Below are 21,828 nucleotides of genomic sequence, written 5' to 3'. Positions count from 1 at the left end.
GAGGAGTCACGGGCGTGCCTCCGCTTGCTATATCCACTGCGCAGATGAGCGGTGACGCTCCCACGTGTACCAACGGCACATCGGCTAAAGTGGCAACGCTACGCGTGTTCCCAGCTACACCTTCCAATCGTGTAGCACCAACAACACGCCGTGGGTTTCGCGGTTATGCGTTTGACCACGCGGTGTGCCTGTTGCCAGGCTCTATGTCAATTGTAACCCAGAAACGATTGGAGATTCCCAGTTGCATTGCTATCATGTATTCAATTCTTGCGTTCAGAGGCCTGACTCTGAACGACAACACAGAGTTGTCAAACACTCCGACTGGTCTTCTCTTTGCCTGGAATGTAGAGTTAGACGAAGCTAAAGTTATCACGGCGACTTATCTGTCGTTATCCGACTCGTTTGTCCTGCCTACCGACAGTACGTTTGAACTAAGGGTGGAATCGCACGGGAGCTTGATGAAACTACGCAAGATGCTATCCGCTAACCCCAGGCCTTTGGTTTCGACCGTGAGACTGCATGTGCCGGGTACCGAAAGACCAATGGCACCTGACATAGAGCAAGGTTTGCTCGACGCACAAGAAGCACTGTACTTTGAAGGCAAAGAAAACGGAGACGCTACTACTACTACTACTACTACTACTACTACTACTACTACTACTACTACTACTACTAATACTGCTGCTGCCACTGCTGCTGCTGCTATAACGGCCGAACACGCTCAGGGGGCAACGGATCGCGATGAGGACAGAGCGTCGGATCGCGTTCTGCCTTTGACAACAACAAAGCTGAGATTTGGATCGCACATGATTCCGACGGGACACTGTGTGTTATTTGGCCATGGTGTTGATGACAGCAAGTGCTTTGCACGTGTGACCGTTGGTGTACGCACATTGGGTCTTTTGAACGTAAAGATATTGAGAGCGTGTGGGGTGTTTCACAAGAAGCACGGGAGCGGGAGAGCTGTGCTCCACATACCTCGGACAAAGGGGGTCGTTCCAAGACCCAAATGGCTGGGTGAAGACACGGTGTTAAGCGACGACCTGTGTGTGATCGAACTCAACGGGAGTCGCGCCGACGGTCTACCGGCTCCGTTGATGGAGCAAACGGGTTTCTTCTTTCAACTAAATTATTCCCCGTCATCCCCGTACGAGCGGACGCAACAGACCGCATCGGAATGCCCGGAGGTGACGATGTCCAGGATCGAACAAGCTATATGCAGCGACACCGCCAGAGGCTACGAGGAACAAAGACTCGTACGCCTATTCAAGTCTGCGCACGCGAAATACGAACAATGTCTATTTGATGTAGAGACGGAAGAATGCGACGATCCGTCGGCGTGTCGACGAGAGACGATGTCATGGATCGTGGCGGCTAAGAGACGAAAACCTCCGGGGGTGCGCGAGGAGAAAGCCGTCATAGGAGACGGTGAGTTTTTCCCTTTGATCCACGTCGCCGTGGACTCGGACCGCGACAGGATCGAGGAAGAGGAGCTGCTATCGTCTCCTCTAGCCGAATACAAACTCCACCTGTCCCGTAAGTCCCAACCGGGACGGCACGCGATGGCCCGAGCCGACAGATCCGTGGGCGAGTGCGGTTGCGCGTACGAGGCCTGTTTGGACGAGGCCGTGTTACTCGGACACTGCGTCAGGGTGACCGAAACGGCGGGCGCTAAAAGGAACTTCGACGTCAGTGCGTGTTTGACGTGTTTCTACAGATCGGTGCATCCCTGCGTGCCCGACATGAAAGTAGGGGACATCGTGCTCGATTACGAATTCGTGGTGCACGGTAGAGGCCGGCTTCATCCAGTGTATGCGCTTCTTAGTCATTTGGCTCAGAGTTGCAGGGTCAACTGCCTTCCCTCGTATAGACTGATAATCCTGAGTAGGCACAGGGGGGCGTCGGTATGGACCAGGGGCACGGACGAGACAAACTCTCGCATGTTGCGAGCCAACACGGTGGGCGCTTTCCTATGCGCCCAAGATCACAGATTGGCCACGCTACTCGCGAGATGTTGCAACCCGACGCCTTTGCTCTGCTTGGAATTCTACAACGGCTGCGGCCTATTGCCTCGCGGGGACGAAGAAGAGCTGCTTCGGGCAGCGTATTCCAGAACCCTAGGACCGGTGTTTGAATTTGAACAGGTCGACGCTTTCCCGGGGAAAGTCACCACTAGCTTGGGCGCGTGGCGTTTTCTGCGACTGACGACGAAATCCTCAGATGTCAAGCGGTTCCCGGGTATAACTGTTGTGGACGGCCACACCGTGGCGTTCGCCTCGGAGTCGCCGTTGTACTACCTCAAAGGCGAGGGTCCTTTGGTGCAACACTTGGAATCGGTCGCGGTGATAGTGGACAGTAGCTCGCAGTACAGGACGGACGTACTGAGAAACGAGACACCCGACTGGCCAGATCCTACTGTCATACAAGACCCCATAAGACGTAGGCCTAAACACGCCGTCCTCGACGAGATGTTCATGCGGAACGGTTACAGGGACCCGTTGGAGGTATCTAGTGTGGAGCGAAGAGCGTGGTCTTCGCTCGTATGCGCGCAATGGACTTTTGTCAAGCGCCGCGACCGCGGCGGTGTGGAACGCGACTGGGAAAACGAGTATCCTGTATCTCAGAGCCTAGTCAGCGTAGGACCTAAGGACTCAGGTGTTGCTGCTATCAGATGGCTATGCGGAGCGCCACCTGAGCGTTTTTGCAACGGAGTGGCAGCGTTGCAATCCGAGGGCAGCGCGCTGGATCGCATCGAGTTACATTCCGAGATGGCTCGGCTCAAAGACCCGCTCGTGTGGCGAGGCTTCGACATCTTGTGTTCGCGCGTGATGGCCTGTCCTGCCGAAAAGCTGTGGTCCACGGGTCTCTGTACAGTATCGAACCACGCGCTGGATGCGTTCGACGAAAGATCCACGGTTCCCGCGGCGCACCTCGTAACGATAGTACACTCGAACGAATGGTACGCCCGTCCTTTGGGCACCGGCGACACGGCCGTCGAGTCTAGCCTTCTGTTTTCTGACGCGCAGGTTTGTTCAGCCGCGGAATTCGTTCACGCTTTGGCTCGTGTGATGCTTTCTGGGACCGTGCACGAAGAACTGGAGATTAGGTGCTTTCGCCAGGGAGTTTACGCGTACATTCAACGCTCTGTGGCTTGGTTCGCCGGAGCCGCGGGGCCGTTTAGGTCCCGTAACGTGACCGTGTTTACACCAGAAGCCGAGCGTGGCACCAAGCCGTGGACGCATACCCTCCCCGCGGGGGTGGATGTTTTGAAGTCCAGCAGAAGCAGTTACATCGTATCTTGTACGTCTCAGTGCGCCGAGAGATCGGACGTGAAAGCGATGCTCGCTAACGGTGTGGCAACCGAGAGGGTGAACAGCTTCGGTAACCTAGTGTTGCACGCGGATCGCAAAAGCGTACAGCTCTCACGGCAACAGAGAGAAGCCGGACTGCATGTAGCTGTCGAGGCTCTCTACTGTGACAACGCATCGCACGGCGCCGAAACCGGCGACGACTTGGACCGAGTGTACATTTACTGCGATCGTTCACTGAAGCGTTTTTGTGAATTCCACAATGTGCCTAAGGGGATACGGGGACCTGAACTGTGGGCCAGACCTATACCCTGGTCTAAGACCAACCCGTCGGCTTTTTGTTTCAAAGTATCTCAGTTGAAATACAGATGGGAGTCTGGGCTCGATGAGCCCACGCAGGTTCCCGTTCGCGACGCCGGCGCTGTCCATTCTCAGTACGAGACGCAAATACACAGGTGGCAACGGTGCGCCTCGGACGGCATGCTCGTCCCCAAAAAAGCTAGGTTTTGGTATTCGGTAGATCACAAAAGATCTTTCGCGAGAACGACTGAGCGCTCTTCGGTCAGCGAAGGCGAATCGTGTGAGGCCCGAGGACTCGGATTCGGTGACGTTGGGCTGCGAGTGGTACGACGAGGCTGCAGCTGGTGTGCTGGTACTCAATTCTCACATTGCCATCGAGTTTACATACGCTACCCCTGCCACCGAGGGACACGTGTTCTTCGACCCCGTCCACAACAAGGATTACGCGGGAGTAGTGCAGTTGCAGGAGGACGGGAAGTTGATCAAGTTCTACAAGCCGTACAACTACAGATCTCTCACCTGCGACTTGTACACCGTTCTGATGTACGGATGCGGGCTAACGCCGGTGTTTGCGAAGGAGAGTGGGATCGCGCACTCGGATGCCGCGGCTGACAATGTGCTGAATCTAGCCCTGTGCGCCGTGGCGGTATCCCATCACATAACACCAATGGCCCGCACCCCGTGCAGAACCGTCGCAGTTGTTACGCCGGGAGGTCGCGAGCAAGCCCTAGCAATCGCCAGAGACATTAACCGTGTCGTCGTGGTGACAACGCCTCGTATTAAGCGAAGGGGAATAATTGCGGCGTACTCCTTCAAGCGGCTACCCGAAACGCTAGAGACTGAATTCAGAAACGTGGCTCTCCCTAGGGCTATAACGGCAAGGTTCAGCAACTGTCCGTGCCCCACGGATTTCCTATGCCGTGTCGGCGTGTCTCTGTACAGCAAACTGATGCAACATTGGCCGCATCTCGCCAAACGAGGTGACGTGAAACACCCTACGAGTTCGCGAGACCCGAGATGGATGGGCCTGAGTTTGTGTCTCGCCGAGTGGGAGAGGAAACTGTCGATAGCGGACAAGTTGGCTCCGGGGGCGATAGAGTGTGCGCTTCGAACGCTCCGTCGACCACGCTAGAGCTTTACGACATGGCCTGTCGAGGCAGAATAACGGGAACGATCGACCCCAGGCTGATAGATTTCACCTCGTCCTACAGCGAACCCAAGTCCTCCGCGCGTACTCCGGAGAAACCGACGGATAAACAAGTCGGCGAGTACACGCTGTGGCTTACGATCCAAGCGCTAGAGAGATCTCACTTCATGCTGTCGAATCAAGCTCAACCGATCACGTTGTCGGCGGCCGTGGACGTCTACAGAGCTTTACTGCGGGACTTTGTGACTTGCTCTATAGAGGAGACCGTGGCAACGCTGGACCTGTTACAGGGCTTTTTCATAATAATGCTACGGTATCCGTTCATGCCAGAACTGTCGGTGGACACCAAAGAGTGCCCCGAGTGCTATTTTGAAACCGAGATCACGATGGACTCGTGGGAGCAAGTCAGGAGGCAGATTTCCTGTTGTCACTTCACGCTCAGACACGAACACATACCTTACGCGCGGGACGAGGCGCGACAAGCGAACGTGAATTTTCACATCGACGGAAACGGCGAAATGTGCCGCCTGGGACCTCGTAGAACCATGTTCATAAATCAGGGAGCCGACGAGACGAATGAGGGCGAGCGCGTCGCGAACCCGGGCAAGTTCGTCGAGCAGATAGCGATGCTTAAGAGACGAGACGAAACGATTAAACAGAAGACGATGGGCAAAGAAATATTCCATCAGCTTTGCTTGCACACTCGAACTCTCCGGGAACTCGAGACGCCTCGGTATCTGAGCGCCTATCCCATCGCGTCGCTGTACAGGTTTTACGGCTCGCTGAACAGAAGCAGACAGAGAGCGCAGCTGCTCTCGGACCACTACGCACTGACACCCGTGGACAGGACCGCGGTGTCCGTGAAAACGGAGGACCTACGCATGAATCTAAAGTCCATCTCGACGACCGGCAACAACGACAAGCTACTGTCGTACGTGTGCATGGCGATGATAGGACCCCTGCGTAGATACAACCCCAGGTACGGATGCGTGGCCGACAGAGTCGTGCTATTCAAACACCTGACGGCGTCCGGCTTTCCCGTGGAAAGCGCCTCGATGCTGGTGAAGAACGTGCTATCGGTGAAGCGCTCGCTCATGGTCGAGTCGACCCTGGACGCGGCCCTGGAGTTGCAATTGCGGAAAACGCTAAATCCTACAAACTATAACAGAAAGGTGTCGGCTCTGATCTGGTTATTCTCGCACATCGCGGCGTATTGCACGCTTCGTCAGCTGGACCATGGACACGTGCGCATGGGGGACTCGCCCGACGAGATGGACGCCGACGGAATCTACGTGTTCGACCAAGACCACGTCGGGATTAGAGTGTCCGGCGGAACGCCGGCCGCAGCAGCAGGCGATCGACGCTCAGTGCCCTGGGCCTCGGCCTACATGCCCTTCTCACGCATTCTGGAACTGCTTGCGTTGCGGGATTGCGCTAAAGAAAGACTTTGTTGACAAGATATCGATGTCAGAACCCGAACATTGTTACGATACACTCGTTCAATGCGGCTACATGCCTCTGACCGTTTTGGTGAACATGAGATGGAAACGAGACGTGTTGGAGAAACACAACGCGGCGCTGGCGGAAGACCACGCCGTTCACATCGAAGACCTTAGGCGCGAGTACGAAGAATCGAGACAGTCGAGACGGAGGCGCAAACCTTCGACCGAGCGAATGAAAAACACCGTGAAGTGGAAAAGGCCGGTGTCGGCTGCCAAAACGCCTAGAAGACGGCCAAAGAAGAGGACGGGCCGATGCGGCCCGTGAGCCCCACGGATTTTGCCGTTGTGCATACCACCCCAATATGTACATACTGTGTGCATGTCTAAGGGTGGAATTGTTGTTTGTTGTACTGTATAACATGTATATGAACATGTATATGAATCTAATGGTGATGACAATAAAGACAACAAAGAAAGTAAAAGACACCAGTCTGTGTTCATGACACGATGCTTTATTTTTTTTTGTTTTTTTTTTTTTTTGCTCACTCGCTCACACATCAGGTAAACATCATAACGTAACATGACATTACATAACATACGGCGTGAACTCTAACACGGCGTGTGTAGGTCGAGCATCCGACGCGTAACTGTCACTTTCTGTCCAACTCGCTCGCCCTCGTCCTCGTAGTATCCTCCGTAACACGGGCCTTTTCGTTTTCTCGACGAGAGCCTTTTGGTTTGCCGCTCGGTAGCACGGTCGGAGACGGATCCTTTCTCCGCGGTCTCCTCCGTGTGCTGTGAGCGTGGGTCGTTGCATTGTCTGCCATCTGCGAGGTCTCTGTCGTCCATCTCTTGCTGTAATACTGCGTTTGCAATGTACGTATCCAAGATCGCGCTGACCGCGGTAGGTAGCCTCTTTCGCTTGTCCGGGTTCGTCAGATGCACTCTCTTGGCGAACGCCGCGTCGTTGGCGTGACGATGCACGTGCGTGGATAAAGTGGACCACTGATTGTGCTTAGTTGTAGTTTTGTCAAAGAACATGATCACCAGATTTCTGTTGTCGAACATAGTACCCAATACACGATGCTTTAAATACGGGAAAAGGCAGAGGGAGACCATGGCCACCATCGTGTAGAACCCGGTGCGACTTGCGTGCTTGTCATTGTATTTGCCGGCCAGTTTTCTCATGAACCGGTTGATTTTACCTTCTTTGCAATCGAAGAGAGTCGACACGGCCACGGCGTTGCCGAACGCCGCGTCGCGAATTACGCTCAGATGTTCCCTCGAGCACCTCAGCGGAAAGGCAGACCTAAATGCTACCTCTTTGGCAAGGGACAGGGTAATGGCCATCCAGGGCGAGCACAACACTCCGATAGAGGTGCTGGTTGACCCTCTATCGTAATGTACATGGCGGTACTTGTCGGAAAACTCCCGGGTCAATAGCGTGGCGAAAAGCGCCACCGTCACCGGCAACGAAGCCGTCAAAATCATCTGGTTCAGGTCCGTGTTACGAGGCGGCGCTGTGTTCTGTCCGGACGTGTACTCCAGGCCTCCGTATCCCAATTCCAGGCTGAGGTCCCTGGACGGCATGTGGTACGAGGCTCTGAATTCCACTTGCGGTTTGCGGAACACCAGCAGTTGTTCGACGGGGCACTCTGGCGGAGGCAACCTCTTACGTTTCGTCCAGTCCACCATGTCGCGCACCAAGGTACACCCCGGGCCGGAGCACACGTGTCTACTACAGTGATCGTGACACACGTGTCCTAGGGCCTCGCTGCTGCTGAACGTGCATGCGTTTTCGACGCAATAGCTCACCCACTGGGGATCGTCTATTAACCCCATAGGTAGGAGATTCGCACCCGGATCCCTCGATCCCATCGCCGTCTTCTGTGTGTCTGCCCTTCTTTTCCTGTCCTTTTTTCCTCCTGTCTTGTGTCACGATTCCTCTGTGACCGTTGCATGCACGTTCGCCGCGATTGCGATGACGCGCAGTTGGTTCTGATCGCACTTTGTCCGTGTGTTTTTGTGCTTTCGTTACAGGCGAGTAGGGGCCAGAGCGCCGATCTGATCTTGGTAGACGAGGTGGGATTCGTCAGCTCCAAAGTGCTACTAGCCGTTCTCCCCAATATAGCGTTCAGGGGACGTAAACAAGTGCACATCACCAGTCACGTCAACAACACCCCTTGGTTGAATAAAGTAGCAGACATCCGAGGGGACGACGGGGAACCCGCCTATCACGTTGTATCGCAGAGCTTCAAATGTAAACACCACGCCAGGGACCCGGACTCCACCTGCGTTTGCATGGGAATCTACTGTCCACAGCACATTTCCGTAGACAGCCATCTGAAGAAACTGATGAACATAATTGTGCCTAGGGGCTTCGAGAGCGAGGTGACGGGTAGCAGCAGCACGTCCTCTTCGGACACCAAGAGCGACACGACTACTCCGTTTGAGGCTTGTATCATAAACAAGTTCCTATCCAGCAACTGCGTGGAGTTGGAACGCATGGTCCAGAGTAGCGTGGCCAGGGCCTACATATGCATGGACCCCACGTTCGGCGGAGGCTCCAAGTCCTGCGCCGGAGTGTGCTGCGCCGTGGAGCTAAGCGGCGGACAATTGGCGGTGAGTGCGGTCGTCTGCTGACAAGCCCGACACGAGCAGTTCGTCGAACACGTAGTCGTAATCCACCTTAGCCCGTTGTTGTTGTCGTCGCGAGTCTCCCTGTGTGTCGCCCTGAGGCAAGTCGTCCGCGTGGAGGTCTAGCAGTGTACAAATGTAAGCGGTCACCCTGGCCTCCGATTGTAACGTCAGCGAGGTTTCGGTATCCGCAGTAGAGCACGACACCATGTCCATCACCTGAGCCCACGTTCCGCACGTACACTCTAAACCTGCCAATCTCATCATCCACCCCGTGATGGCGGTGGAAATGATTACGTGCAGATTGCGTCGCCCCCGCTCTCCCTGACTTTGTAACACAGCCATGTATCTCAGAGCACCGCCGCGGATGCCTTCTACGGACGCGAAAGACGCCAATGTCATATTGTCGTAACTGAGAAAATTACATTGGGCTATGCAAACGTGCACGAACCGCTTAGGCACTCTGTTGCCCAACGCCAGGGTTATAACGTCCGACAGCGTACAAGGCACGGTGGGCCTGACGAGCTCCGCGGCGTGACGGTGCTGCGCCTTGTACGTAGACGCCAATTTGTCGATCACTAGGATCCTGGCAGGGGAGTACGAGACCAGTTGAGCATACATGGTCTTAAGTTGTCCCAAGTCCATGTTAGAGTAGAACGTCATGTTGCGGCGGTAGGCGGTGAACACGATCATGAATTCGTAGTGCGATATCACATAGTCCCACGGAGCAGCGAGCAACTGGCGGATGTCTCTTCTGCACATCTCACACGTATCGCAAAACATTGTGTCCGCAATCTACTCAGACCGACAATGATGTGTGTGTCGATGTCCTTTTCTTTTTTTTTTCTTTGCCCTTACAGGTGGTGGGCTTAGAGGAGTTGGAAATAGCGGACCTGGATCAAGTGACTCGCGTGTACTCGGCTCTGCTGTGCGCTCACGTCAGGCTATTGAAGGTGCTCATGCCCAGAGTCATGTGGAAGGAAGTTCCTGTGGTTATAGTATTCGAACAAAACACGCACGTCAACGCACTCGTGGACGTGAAGAACCTGATGGAACAATCGCTGTTGGGTTCGGGGTCTTTGATCAAATTCTACAGCAAATGGTCTCACGTCAACAACAAATACATGCTCGGGAAACACGTCAGCGCCAAGACCAAACTTGACATGGTGCTCAGCGCGGTCTCCAGCATATGCAAGGGTGCGCTTTGTTACTGCGACACCGTGATGTCTCTAGGCTGGGCCGTGCTTTCCGAGGCCACGAAGAAGACCAACGCTGTAGAAATGACTATGGGCTACACCAAGGGTGCCGGTTCCAGCAACCGAATGGGTTCGACTATGAACGTGGGCATGTACAAGCGATCTCGCAGGGGTGGCAATCTCCCCACAGCTATCACCTCGAGCGTGCTGGAGTCGCACGATGTGATATCGTTACCGGATCACAGGTTGACGGACAAAATGCACGCGGAGCAGGGCAAGTTGCTACTGGGTAAACTGAGAGAGGAAATGTCCATGGTCACCATAACAAAATCACAGAAGGGCTTGGATGTCGTGAGCACGGGCGGCAAAAGGTCCGTGGACGGTCAGTACACCAGAGACGACATGATTTCAGCTTTCCTTTTGTTGTGTCACACCAGAGAAGAGTTACAACAAGGGGGCGAAATGGTCCGTGTGCAGGGCGAAGTGTATTACAGGTGAACGATAGACTGTGTGAACCTTTTGTTGTTGTAGAGTATAGGAACCACACTGCCTAATTCATATGTCACATCGAAATAAAACGCTCGTTGAGCACATCGGTCGGTCTTGTTGTGTGGTTTGTTTGTTTTTTGTTTGTTTTTTTTTTTTGCTTGTGTGTCTGACTGTAGGTCGGGGATCCGAACTACCCCAACCCCGAACTACCTAGGTCGGGGTTGGGGAGGGGAGGGGGAGTATTTTATTAAGACTCATATATTCCGAACGACAAAGACAGTAATAGGAGCCACAAGTATCACACGTTAACAATAACCTCGGTGAATCGACAGCGAACGATATGACAACGTTACGCCTTTCGTGTTTTTGCCGTGTTGCGATGTTACTGTGCGCCTTGTCCCTAGCTACGGCTCTCATTACAACAGGTATGTAGTCACTTGCAATGTTTAAGTGCAATGGCCTGTATTGCACACTCTTGCCTTTGCTTTGCTTGAACGCTGTCCATTGCACGCCAAAAGTAAGGTTGTCACCTTTCGATCGTACCCCGCTGTGTGACTACTCAAATGTTTTTTCTTGCCATCAGATCCCAAACACGTAAGCGCGACGAGCGGACAAGATGTCGCTCTTCACTGTGAGGGTCTGAGGCGTACCAACGGCAACCTGATCGCATTGTGGACAAAGGAAGGACACGCCGATGACAGTTACGTGTTTCACGTTTGGAATAAGCGTTTAAGGGAGACCAATCAACACGCAGACTTCCACGGCAGAGTGCGGCTGATCGACCCATCCATGAACAACGGAAACGTTTCTGTGATTGTAAGGAACGTCAGTGTGGCTGACACAGGGTTGTACTCGTGTATGGTTCTGACAGGTGAATCCAGAGACCCCACAGAGCTTGAATGCCTTATCGTCCTCACAGTCACAGAACACGGCGAGTCCACAATGGACGAAGAGCTCACGATCTCAACAGAGATCCCGCTCCATTTCGACCCCACGACCGAAGGACACGGCGAGTCCACAATGCACGGAGAACGCACAGAGATCCCGCGTCATGTCATGCCCACAACAGCAGCACACGGCGTGTCCGCAATGCACGGAGAGCTCACGGTCTCAACAGAGATCCCGCGCCATTTCGACCCCACGACCGAAGGACACGGCGAGTCCACAATGCACGGAGAGCTCACGGTCTCAACAGAGATCCCGCGTCATGTCATGCCCACAACAGCAGCACACGGCGAGTCCGCAATGCACGGAGAACGCACAGAGATCCTGTGTCATGTCATCCCCACAACCGCAGCACACGGCGAGACCACAATGCACGGAGAGCTCACGGTCTCAACAGAGATCCCGCGTCATGTCATGCCCACAACAGCAGCACACGGCGAGTCCGCAATGCACGGAGAACGCACAGAGATCCTGTGTCATGTCATCCCCACAACCGCAGCACACGGCGAGACCACAATGCACGGAGAGCTCACGGTCTCAACAGAGATCCCGCGTCATGTCATGCCCACAACAGCAGCACACGGCGTGTCCGCAATGCACGGAGAGCTCACGGTCTCAACAGAGATCCCGCGCCATTTCGACCCCACGACCGAAGGACACGGCGAGTCCACAATGCACGGAGAACGCACAGAGATCCCGCGTCATGTCATCCCCACAACCGCAGGACACAGCGAGTCCGCAATGCACGGAGATGGTGCATATTCGCGTTCTACGCTATCCACACGAGGCTCCGTTGTGATAGCCTCCCTGAGCATGTTGGCGTTCATCCTGGCGGTCTAATGTTTTTGCAAATGTAACATAATATAGGCTTGCTACAGGAGCAGCTTGCTTGAAAGTATGGCAATTGTGTTATCACCAACCGCAGGACACAGCGAGTCCGCAATGCTTTCCTTTTGTTGTGTCACACCAGAGAAGAGTTACAACAAGGGGGCGAAATGGTCCGTGTGCAGGGCGAAGTGTATTACAGGTGAACGATACACTGTGTGAACCTTTTGTTGTTGTAGAGTATAGGAACCACACTGCCTAATTCATATGTCACATCGAAATAAAACGCTCGTTGAGCACATCGGTCGGTCTTGTTGTGTGGTTTTTTTTTTGTTTTGTTTTTTTGCTTGTGTGTCTGACTGTAGGTCGGGGATCCGACTCACCTAGGTCGGGGATCCGAACTACCTAGGTCGGGGTTGGGGAGGGGAGGGGGGAGTATTTTATTAATACTCATATAGTCCGAACGGCACAGACAGTAATAGGAGCCACAAGTATCACACGTTAACAATAACCTCGGTGAATCGACAGCGAACGATATGGCAACGTTACGCCTTTCGTGCTTTTGGATGTTGCTGTGCGCCTTGTCCCTAGCTACGGCTCTCAACACAACAGGTATGTAGTCACTTGCAACGTTTAATGGCCTGCATTGCACACTCTTGCCTTTGCTTTACGTGAACACTGTCCATTGCACGCCCAAAGTAACACCTTTCGATCGTACCCCGCTGTGTGACTACTCGAATGTTTTTTTTTTCTTGCCATCAGATCCCAAACACGTAAGCGCGACGAGCGGACAAGATGTCGCTCTTCACTGTGAGGGTCTGAGGCGTACCAACGACAACCTGATCGCATTGTGGACGAAGGAAGGATACACCGATGACAGATACGTGTTTCACGTTTGGAATAAGCGTTTAAATGAGACCAAGCAACACGCAAAGGAGACCAAGCAACACGCAGACTTCCACGGCAGAGTGCGGCTGATCGACCCATCCATGAACAACGGAAACGTTTCTGTGATTGTAAGGAACGTCAGTGTGGCTGACACAGGGTTGTACTCGTGTACGGTTCGGACAGGTGAATCCAGAGACCCCACAGAGCTTGAATGCCTTATCGTCCTCACAGTCACAGAACACGGCGAGTCCACAATGGACGAAGAGCTCACGATCTCAACAGAGACCCCGCGGTATTTCGACACCACGACCGCAGCACACGGCGAGACCACAATGCACGGAGATGGTGCATATTCGTGTTCTACACTATCCACACGAGGCTCCGTTGTGATAGCCTCCCTGAGCATGTTGGCGTTCATCCTGGCGGTCTAATGTTTTTGCAAATGTAACATAATATAGGCTTGCTACAGGAGCAGCTTGCTTGAAAGTATGACAATTGTGTTATCACCATTCATTCTGTATCATGTGTTTAACGCATACTATTTGGAAATAAACAGTATTATGTGTTTTTTGTGCTCCCACGATCACTGTGTTCTGTGTCAGTCGGTCGACGTACCCCCTTATTCTCACAAACACACTGGGGGGAGGGGGGGGGGTCCATAGCTACATTACCCGGCCGACCTGGCTACATTACTCGGCCGACCTGGCTACATTACCCGGCCGACCCGGAGTATAAGACAATCCACCCAAGAAACAAAGTCTCATCCAACACAGCTTCTCGAGTTACACCTCGTACACAAGCTATGGCTGTGCACCATTACCTGACCATCTGGAACCTTGGACATTTGTGCGATCGGTTTAAAAACACGTCTTTCGCGACCTTCTTGGGCATGACGCGTCACCACGCTCTGCATCAATACGGTGAAGAATTTGCCGATCGCCATCAAAGATTGTGTAACCAACTTAGAAGCGTGTTGTATTCAAAACGACTTATGGATACAACGCACGAGAACTCTTTGCAAGCGTGGAACAAAGTCCAGGGCCAGACGACTGAGGCTACCTGTATTGAGACTACGTCTGCACTGGCTCAAGGGACAGGGGGCTATCCCACAGAAGGGGTCGTTTCACCCATGGCGCAGCTTGCCGTGTCGCCAGTGCCACCCAGAGCTCCGGTTAAAAGTCGTCTCGGGCTGAGACGTCGAGACCGGTCCGATTTGAAGCGTGCGGGCGGCAAGGACCGTATTCGCAGAAACCTGTCGTACGAGTTTGAAGCTGTGAATATGTACTATACGCCACGCAGGAATAAGCAGTACACCTCGAAGGGGACTCGGGTTCCTGTCAAAGCCAGACTGGGAGCCCCAGTGAAACTTCGTGAACCAAGTATGTCTCACCGATGTGTGAGACGAAGACTTGAGTTGAGAAGAAGACTGGACTTTACTTGTACAATGCAAGACAACTAATGTATGAAGATATTGTAACAAGTGCATATGACAGTTATTTGACTGACAACAAATGTACGACGATATTGTACCAACTGCGGCACGTAATAAAATTTTTTTATTGTCAACATTTAAACAGCAGTGCGATTCTGTTTGTTAGTGTTCGAGTAAACATTGGGTCAAATGATTCACACATACACAAAGAAAAGATTTTATACATTTTATTCAGCAATACCATCAAAAATAGTGACTGTTAAACAGAGACGCGTAGATACATGCAGCAGGTACAAATGGGAGGCATCGAGATACCAAACGCAGCCTCAACGCACGACCCAGAGACAAGCACAGTAGTATTATGAATCACAGCATCTCCAAATAGGACGCTTGCAGTCCCTTGCAGGCCGTGTAACACTGTCTACAGTCACTTCTCTGCGCTGGCTGTGTCGATCCGCTAGTAAAACAGTGGTCTGTTGTTGGGCGATCCTGCACTGTGCTTGTAGAAACAGTCCGGCCCAAACACACAGTTGCCTTTGAGAAAATATTTGCATGTTATTTTGGACAGAATACTCGTCTTGTAGAGGCTGATGATCTCGTTCTTTTCGTCCTGATCTGTCACCCAGCATTTAGACGGTATGAAGTAAAAGGACACAGTCCGACATTCAGGGCATCCCTTCGCCGCGTTGTATGACACAACATCTGTCTTTCTTCTTCAGGTTCGTATACAGTGCAGGCAGAAGCAATGTTGGCAGTTTGGTAAGATGGCAAAGACGCGCTCCGAGGGATTCTGTTTGGTAAGTATGACGTCCATGCACACACCACATGTGGCCAGGCTTTCGTGTACGTGGTGCTCAGACTTGACATACATTCCTTCACTGAAACGACCAACCTCGACCTTATTTCCTTGCAAAGCCATAGTTGTTTGACATTAGAGCTGCTTCTGTATATGTGTGTGTGTGTGTGTGTTTGTATTTATACTGTTCTCTCTGTGTGTGTGTGTGCGTGTGTGTGCGTGAGGTAGAGAGAGCTCTAATCGTCATCGCTCTCCGCGGCGGACCGATAAGCTCCTCCGGAGCGACGCTGCACGTGGGGTCGTTTCCCAACAATAGCACAGGGCTTCTTTGGTGGGATCTCAGGGTTGACCTTGTGCGTCGAGGTGAGTTGTCTGTTACGTTCGGCTGCTGTTTGTTCGTGTGCTAGAGTATGCCGAAGTGGGACGTCGCCGGGGTTATAGAGTTGCTGGTGTCGATGATGTTGTTGCGGTGTAATATCACGGAGCGTCAAGTGTTCCTGAGCATGTGTAGCGGTATACCTCTGTTCGTGTTGATGGGTACTATTCACCTGTGTCATTCCACTAGGTTGAGGCTGTTGCTGCTGGCGCACGCCGGGAACACTCTGGTGTGCGATCATCATCGGAGGAGCGGAGGGGAAATTCGTGGATGTCACAGATTGCATCCAAGACGTTGGGATGTCCGTAAGATGCAGCGTGTGCTCTTTGTGAACTCTGCCAGCCGAACCGTGCTCCGCTGCGCTGACACAGTAACGGAAAAGGAGATATATGTAATATCTAGCCAGTTTCCTCGCGTCTACTGCAATACACTGAGGGATATCCGGAGGGTGGGATCCAGCGCTCTTATATTCCATCGCATGCAGGGATTCTAAGTCGGATTTCGGGACGTACAACCCATCTACCTTTGTCCACATGTCCCTTAGAAGCTGTAGGCCCATCTGAAGTGTCCTCACATCCCTGAATGAGGCGGCGTGCAGGTAGCCCGTGGCAGGCGAGCCGCTCATCACCAAACACTCAAACAGGTTGGCTGTCGCTGTACCCGAAAACGTGATCTCTCTGCGAGAGTTCATATTTATTTACCTGTCGAGAGAGAGAAAGGACGGAAGATTAATCTGAATTCGCTGTATTTCAACGTCCGACCCGCAGCTCTGCCAATGGCCGCCCCTGCGCGCTCCGGCAGGGGCAAACGATACTGCGACTTGCTTTTGGATCTGGTCGAAAAATACAGTCCGTTTCACGTGAGGACGTTTCGTTATAATGATCTACAAGGGATACTGTCTGTCGTCTCGGAGACCGGCCGAAGCGGATTCGTGCCAGGTCCCAGTTGCGACACGGTGGCCGAACTGGAAAGATATATACAAGAGGAAGATCGGAGCGATGTGCAGCTGTTAGCCATACAGGAGATAGCCGTACAGGAAGAGGTTAAAATCAGCAAGCAAACAAAATACCTCCTGGTGTACATAATAAATGCGATATCCAGTAAGTACAACTCTGTGGTGGTGTTTCTCATGACTAACCCTAAGATTACGGCCCCGTACTCTAAGAATGTCAGCGACCTACTGGACAATACAAACCGGCTGATCAAAACAAACACCAGACGCACTTCGTTCCTACCCACGTTCACCACGCAACCATACCAACAGATACATCCGAGGATCCAGGGCGATCACCCGATACTCCATGTGCATCGACCACAAAGCTACAGTTCACCCGCGAAAGAAAGAAAGCGCTCCAGCTCGCTAGACAGTTTCCATAGAGAGTACGTCGACGTTGCTGACTGTGAAGCTACTACGGTAAACCCTTGGTCCGTGTACAGCGGACTACCCAGTAACCTGCAGTGTTCCATTGACATTCAGCAGTCAATGCAAGATCCCAGTATGCTGTTGGGCCGAGGCGGGTTCGGCATCATCGTGGAAACCTCCAACGTGCAAGTTGCAAAAGTTAACATGTTCCCAGAAATGGCAGACTGGAGCCTGCCGTTTATAGAGGATCAGTTTTACCGATACGCGCACATCGCCACTCAAGTGGAAGAAATCGCCATAGGCGTTTCGATGAAGCACCCAAACATACTACGTACCTTTGGAGGATATTGGTGCGACATACCGCAGTATCCGTTAGGCGGCAGGGCCGTGATCGTGATGGAGAGAGCCCTATTCTCCTTACAGGAATTCATGGCCAGGATGAACAACCTGCAGAGGCCCGAATCGAGCACCTCCACCGACAGCGCCGTGCACCTGGCGCTGATACCCATTGTGGAATTGGATACATTGAGAGGACTGGAGTACCTACACGCGAGACATGTTCAACACCGAGACCTGACGTACAGAAATATCCTCGTGTGCCATCAACCCAATAGAAAACCGGTGGAGCTGTCGTTTAAGATCAGCGACTTCGGCACAGCCTGCAACTACTCGACTCCAGACCAGCAACGGGGCAATCGAGTGCACACGGCCCCCGAAGTGCTTTGGTGCCTAAATTCCACCACGGCCAGCGATGTGTTCAGCTGGTATTGTGTCATGTGGGAACTGTACACGGGATCCCCGTTGATAGAATACAGGCGTGCTCAGACGCCGTCCGAATTCTGTAAGAAGACCTACGGGGATAGCCTCTCTAAACTCGTCGGCGTGTACACGCCTTCAGACCCCACGACTGCATTTCAAAGCAACTACATGAAAGCGTACGACGGCGCGACGCTGTACGGCAAGTACGGACACTCTAGGCCCACCACCGCAACCATTGGGCGTACGCTGGGTGAAATGGGCCGCAATATTCGAGACAAAGCTTTCGTTAACATGGGCGTGCTTTGCATCACCTTGTTTCCCCAAGAACGTAGCACGCCCGGCGAGTTGTTGAAATTGAACCGTTACACGTATTTGAACGATGACGTATCACACGCCACCTCGCCGGTTCACGTAATCCCCAGTAATATGCAGGTCGGCCAGTACAGAGCGACGGATGCCATCGTAGCAAACGACTGTGTCCCCGACCAGTTCCGCATACTAGTGCAAGAAAAGAAGCTTGGGGTGTATACACACACGAGCAAAAGGTACTACGGCATAGACTTGATACGCTTATCGCCGGATTTACAACCCAGTCCGTGGTATAGAGAAAAAGAAACAGCGCTGTCCGATTGCGTCAGAAAGGCATGCTCCGAAAAGCGTAGAGCTGGCGAATCGCTGGAAAGTACTCTGGAGACGCTCTGTGCTGCAGATGCCGACCGCGTAGGGGCGTTTCGTCCGTGTGCAAAACGAACACAGGCCGCCGCGCAGCCGGGTGCGGTGCCCGGCTTTCACAATGTCATGGCGGACGCTGCCCTTAGCGGCCAACAGCCGAGCGATAAAACGGGGGGGCGAGCGCCTACGGGTGTCGTTGCCGCGGAGGACGCGCTTACCCGGGCACCCTCGGTCCCACAGGTGCCAGCTGCGTACAATGTAGCCGCTGCGGGAAACCGTCAGTCGACTAGGCCGTCTCTCAGTCAACCCAGTCGCGTCAAATGCCTTGTTCGTACTAAGCAGACCAAAGGCGAGTCCGACGTCACCATGGTCATTGTCACGAACCCCACGGAGGACGACGTTGCGTGTTTCCAACGCGACGTCGTGGAAAGAGCATGTCGGCTGACAAAAGAACATCCCTCATTGTTTGCCGGACCTAGGGAATCTGTGTACAAGCAAGCTAAGGCTCATGGGCTATACGTGTTTCAATACGGTCAGTTCTTTAGATCCACCAAGATGATCAACTGGGTGTTGCAACAGGGAGAATCCTTTTATCCGTGCTTGATGCAAGTTCTCTTGACATTGAAAGCTGCCGCCGAGAACAACGTGCTACCTACGAACATGGCAACCGAGCACCTACTACTCGGCCGAGGGGCTGTGATGATCGACATAGTGGGTTATCTGAGCGCTCACTTTCCCCAGCCGGACCATCAACAGTTGCTAGGTGCCCACAGCCCGAGAATTACATCTGTGTGTTTGGAACTACTTAGTAAGCACGAGCCGGGATCTCCCGCTGTGCCATTTCTAGAGAAATGTCAGTCTTCTTTTTCAAATAGCCAAGACATAGAGCGTTTGGTCACAGAGTTGAGCCAGCAGAATGTTGCCAGCGCTATCACAAGAGTTCAGCCCGTTGTGTCATCGCTAGCGCACACGCACTTTACGTTCAGAGAATATTTGTCCGACGTACCAAATTGGGTAGGCTCGAGGGTCGGCGAGGCCAACTTGAATAAATGTACAGCTAAGGTTCTGGTGTGCGGAAACCCGACCCGTCTTCCGTTCACGAGGTTTTCTAAGACCGCGTGCCGCCCGGACTCGGCCCCCGGCGCGGCTGATGCGACACTTCACCACAGCGGACTCGTCAAAGACCTTGTGCGAAACATTGTCTTGAGAGTAAAGGCTAAGGCGCTATGGGATAACGCGCTCGCAGTTACCACTCTGGACTGCACTCAGGGTCTTACTAAGATCACACTAAGACCTAGTGCACTTTCAGGAGTGCCAAGCTTGGACGAGCTGAGGCGAGATATGTTTGAGTCCCTCGATCTACTATGCCTGTACACTCACGACAGGGCAGCGCTATTGGATTGGGCTCCCGTTATGAAAATCACAAAACATGTCACGTTGACTCCCCTGTCAAACTTCAGCTCGTATCACTTCAAGATAATTATACTACTAGTGCATATTGATGCAAAGGAGACTACCAAAGGAGCAATCAAGACACTGGACGAACTGTTTAGGGGTGTGCCACTTTACTGCACGACGGACTATTGAGCATTGTCTGCCGCGCGCAGCACGCAGGATAACATGAGAGGGCTGATCAACGTTGGGTCTCACTGCGCCGTAAACAGTGTATTGCAGTGTCTGTATGTCACAGATGACTTTAGGATCACGCTGACCAGATCTGATGACGACGATGATGATGTTGTTGTTGTTGATGATGTCGACGACGCCGACTGCGATAGAGCCAGCTACAGCACCGTGACGAGCGAACTGACGAGTGTCTTACGGGACATGGACCGTAACACTCCGGGAATGCCGCCGTGCGATCCGAATTCACTTGTGGACGCGCTAATTCGATACAGTGGCATGACATACGAGGTTCAACAAGATGCCGATTCGGTGTTTAAGTGCGTGCTAAACGCACTGGCGGACGACGGCAACCCTCGATGCAAACAAGCATCTGACCTGTGGACTATACGGAAACGACAATCGGCAAAGTGTTCAACGTGTAACGCGGAATGCGTCTCGCGCCATGCGGCGAACAACGTGATTGTATATATTGGGGAAAACGAGCCAAATAAGCTACAGGACTACATGGACGACTACTCTGAGTCCTTTAGAGTGTCCGACTACCACTGTGGCACCTGTCAAGAGGAGACGGAACTGAACGTCAATACGGATATCACAGAGCTACCCGCGGTCCTGTGTTTCACCCTTGCCAGAGGGCAGCGGTGTGTGCAACGCGGAGAGCTTATGGTCAACGCCAGTGCGATTGACGTACCAGAAGAACTAGACTGTAGCAGGATGTCTGCAACTTCACAGCCTACAAAGTACGAACTGTACGGTATGATAACTCACACAGGCCCCTATGAGTTCGGTCATTACGCAGCCTTTGTGAAAAAGATGTCCAAGTGGTATTTTGTTGACGGCGATGTTGTGAAACAGTGCCCTGTATTACCCTTATCGTACTACAACCTGCCTGCTCATTTGTATATGTTAATGTACAGAAGAATCTAAGTGCACCCCAGCGGGTTGTTGGTTTGTGATTGTACAGTCTGTATGTGTTCACTTTGACGAGATGTATGTCTGTCATGTATATTGAATGTGTTATACGGATGCAAAATAAACATGCGATAAAACAAGACAGCGTGTGTAATGTTTATTTGCAACTACAGTCAACAGGCGAAATCCAAACGTATTTATTTTGTATCCACCACAGTTAGGTCAGTCACATGAAAACTCTTACTGTCGGCCCAGTGTTACACGTTGGACAAACCCTGGTAGAACAACCGCAGGTTGCATGGCCACATATCATTATGTACACCCTAGGCTTATTGCACTCTACGCAGACAATGTCCGGCTGGACACTGCTCGTGTCCACCGCACGACAAAAAGTCCATTCCGCTTTGCACAGAAAACACGAGCGCTTCTTCGTCACCCTGACGCCCTGGTCGATGCATGCCGAGCAGCACATGTGTCCGCAGCTCAACATGCACATTGGCTTCCTTTCGTAACAGCAACAACACGCCGGCAGATCAGCCCCGCGAGATCCTGCAGCCGCATCCGAGTCCGAGTCCGAGCGTTCTCCAGCGTCTGCGCCAATTACACCCGGCGGACCACCAGGCCCGTTCGCTTGCAAGCGACCTGGATCCTGGGTAACAAATGTCAACCGGCGTTCATGTTCAAGGTCCGGCGAGGCGAAGCCCTCCCATGGTGA

General features: G+C 52.8%; 4 protein-coding genes across 4 annotated transcripts; all 4 read left to right on the top strand.

The window, feature by feature from the left end:
- The first annotated feature begins 806 nt into the window (after positions 1–806).
- On the top strand, positions 807–4,740 carry LOC147336632 (uncharacterized). The gene is made up of 2 exons (XM_086286216.1): positions 807–3,824; positions 3,880–4,740. The coding sequence occupies exons 1-2, from the start codon at positions 807–809 to the stop codon at positions 4,738–4,740; spliced, it is 3,879 nt and encodes a 1,292-aa protein (XP_086142342.1).
- A 3,743-nt stretch (positions 4,741–8,483) lies between these two features.
- On the top strand, positions 8,484–10,913 carry LOC147336631 (uncharacterized). The gene is made up of 2 exons (XM_086285518.1): positions 8,484–8,819; positions 9,695–10,913. The coding sequence occupies exons 1-2, from the start codon at positions 8,499–8,501 to the stop codon at positions 10,526–10,528; spliced, it is 1,155 nt and encodes a 384-aa protein (XP_086141644.1). The 5' UTR covers positions 8,484–8,498; the 3' UTR covers positions 10,529–10,913.
- A 5,643-nt stretch (positions 10,914–16,556) lies between these two features.
- LOC147336630 (uncharacterized) lies at positions 16,557–20,162 on the top strand. The gene has a single exon (XM_086285508.1). The coding sequence runs from the start codon at positions 16,557–16,559 to the stop codon at positions 20,160–20,162; it is 3,606 nt and encodes a 1,201-aa protein (XP_086141634.1).
- A 33-nt stretch (positions 20,163–20,195) lies between these two features.
- Positions 20,196–21,828, top strand: LOC147336629 (ubl carboxyl-terminal hydrolase 18-like). Its single transcript, XM_086286215.1, has 2 exons — positions 20,196–20,955; positions 21,629–21,828. Exons 1-2 carry the CDS (start codon positions 20,196–20,198, stop codon positions 21,826–21,828), a joined length of 960 nt encoding a protein of 319 aa, XP_086142341.1.

Source organism: Aulonocara sp. 'chitande type north' Nkhata Bay, linkage group LG3 (genome assembly GCF_057382095.1).
Source record: "Aulonocara sp. 'chitande type north' Nkhata Bay isolate Kocher_YH1m ecotype deep benthic linkage group LG3, A_spYH_male_GT1.1, whole genome shotgun sequence".
Taxonomy (NCBI): domain Eukaryota; kingdom Metazoa; phylum Chordata; class Actinopteri; order Cichliformes; family Cichlidae; genus Aulonocara; species Aulonocara sp. 'chitande type north' Nkhata Bay.
This window is presented reverse-complemented; position numbering and strand designations above follow the sequence as displayed.

Excerpts from the sequence above, each read along its gene's own strand:
- LOC147336629 (XM_086286215.1), top strand. The coding sequence starts at position 20,196 with ATGAGAGGGCTGATCAACGTTGGGTCTCACTGCGCCGTAAACAGTGTA. Across the intron at positions 20,956-21,628 it reads TACAAAGTACGAACTGTACG|CAACAACACGCCGGCAGATC; the intron begins GTATGATAACTC and ends CTTTCGTAACAG.
- LOC147336632 (XM_086286216.1), top strand. The coding sequence starts at position 807 with ATGATTCCGACGGGACACTGTGTGTTATTTGGCCATGGTGTTGATGAC. Across the intron at positions 3,825-3,879 it reads AAGCTAGGTTTTGGTATTCG|GCGAATCGTGTGAGGCCCGA; the intron begins GTAGATCACAAA and ends CGGTCAGCGAAG.
- LOC147336630 (XM_086285508.1), top strand. The coding sequence starts at position 16,557 with ATGGCCGCCCCTGCGCGCTCCGGCAGGGGCAAACGATACTGCGACTTG.
- LOC147336631 (XM_086285518.1), top strand. The coding sequence starts at position 8,499 with ATGGGAATCTACTGTCCACAGCACATTTCCGTAGACAGCCATCTGAAG. Across the intron at positions 8,820-9,694 it reads TAAGCGGCGGACAATTGGCG|GTGGTGGGCTTAGAGGAGTT; the intron begins GTGAGTGCGGTC and ends TTGCCCTTACAG.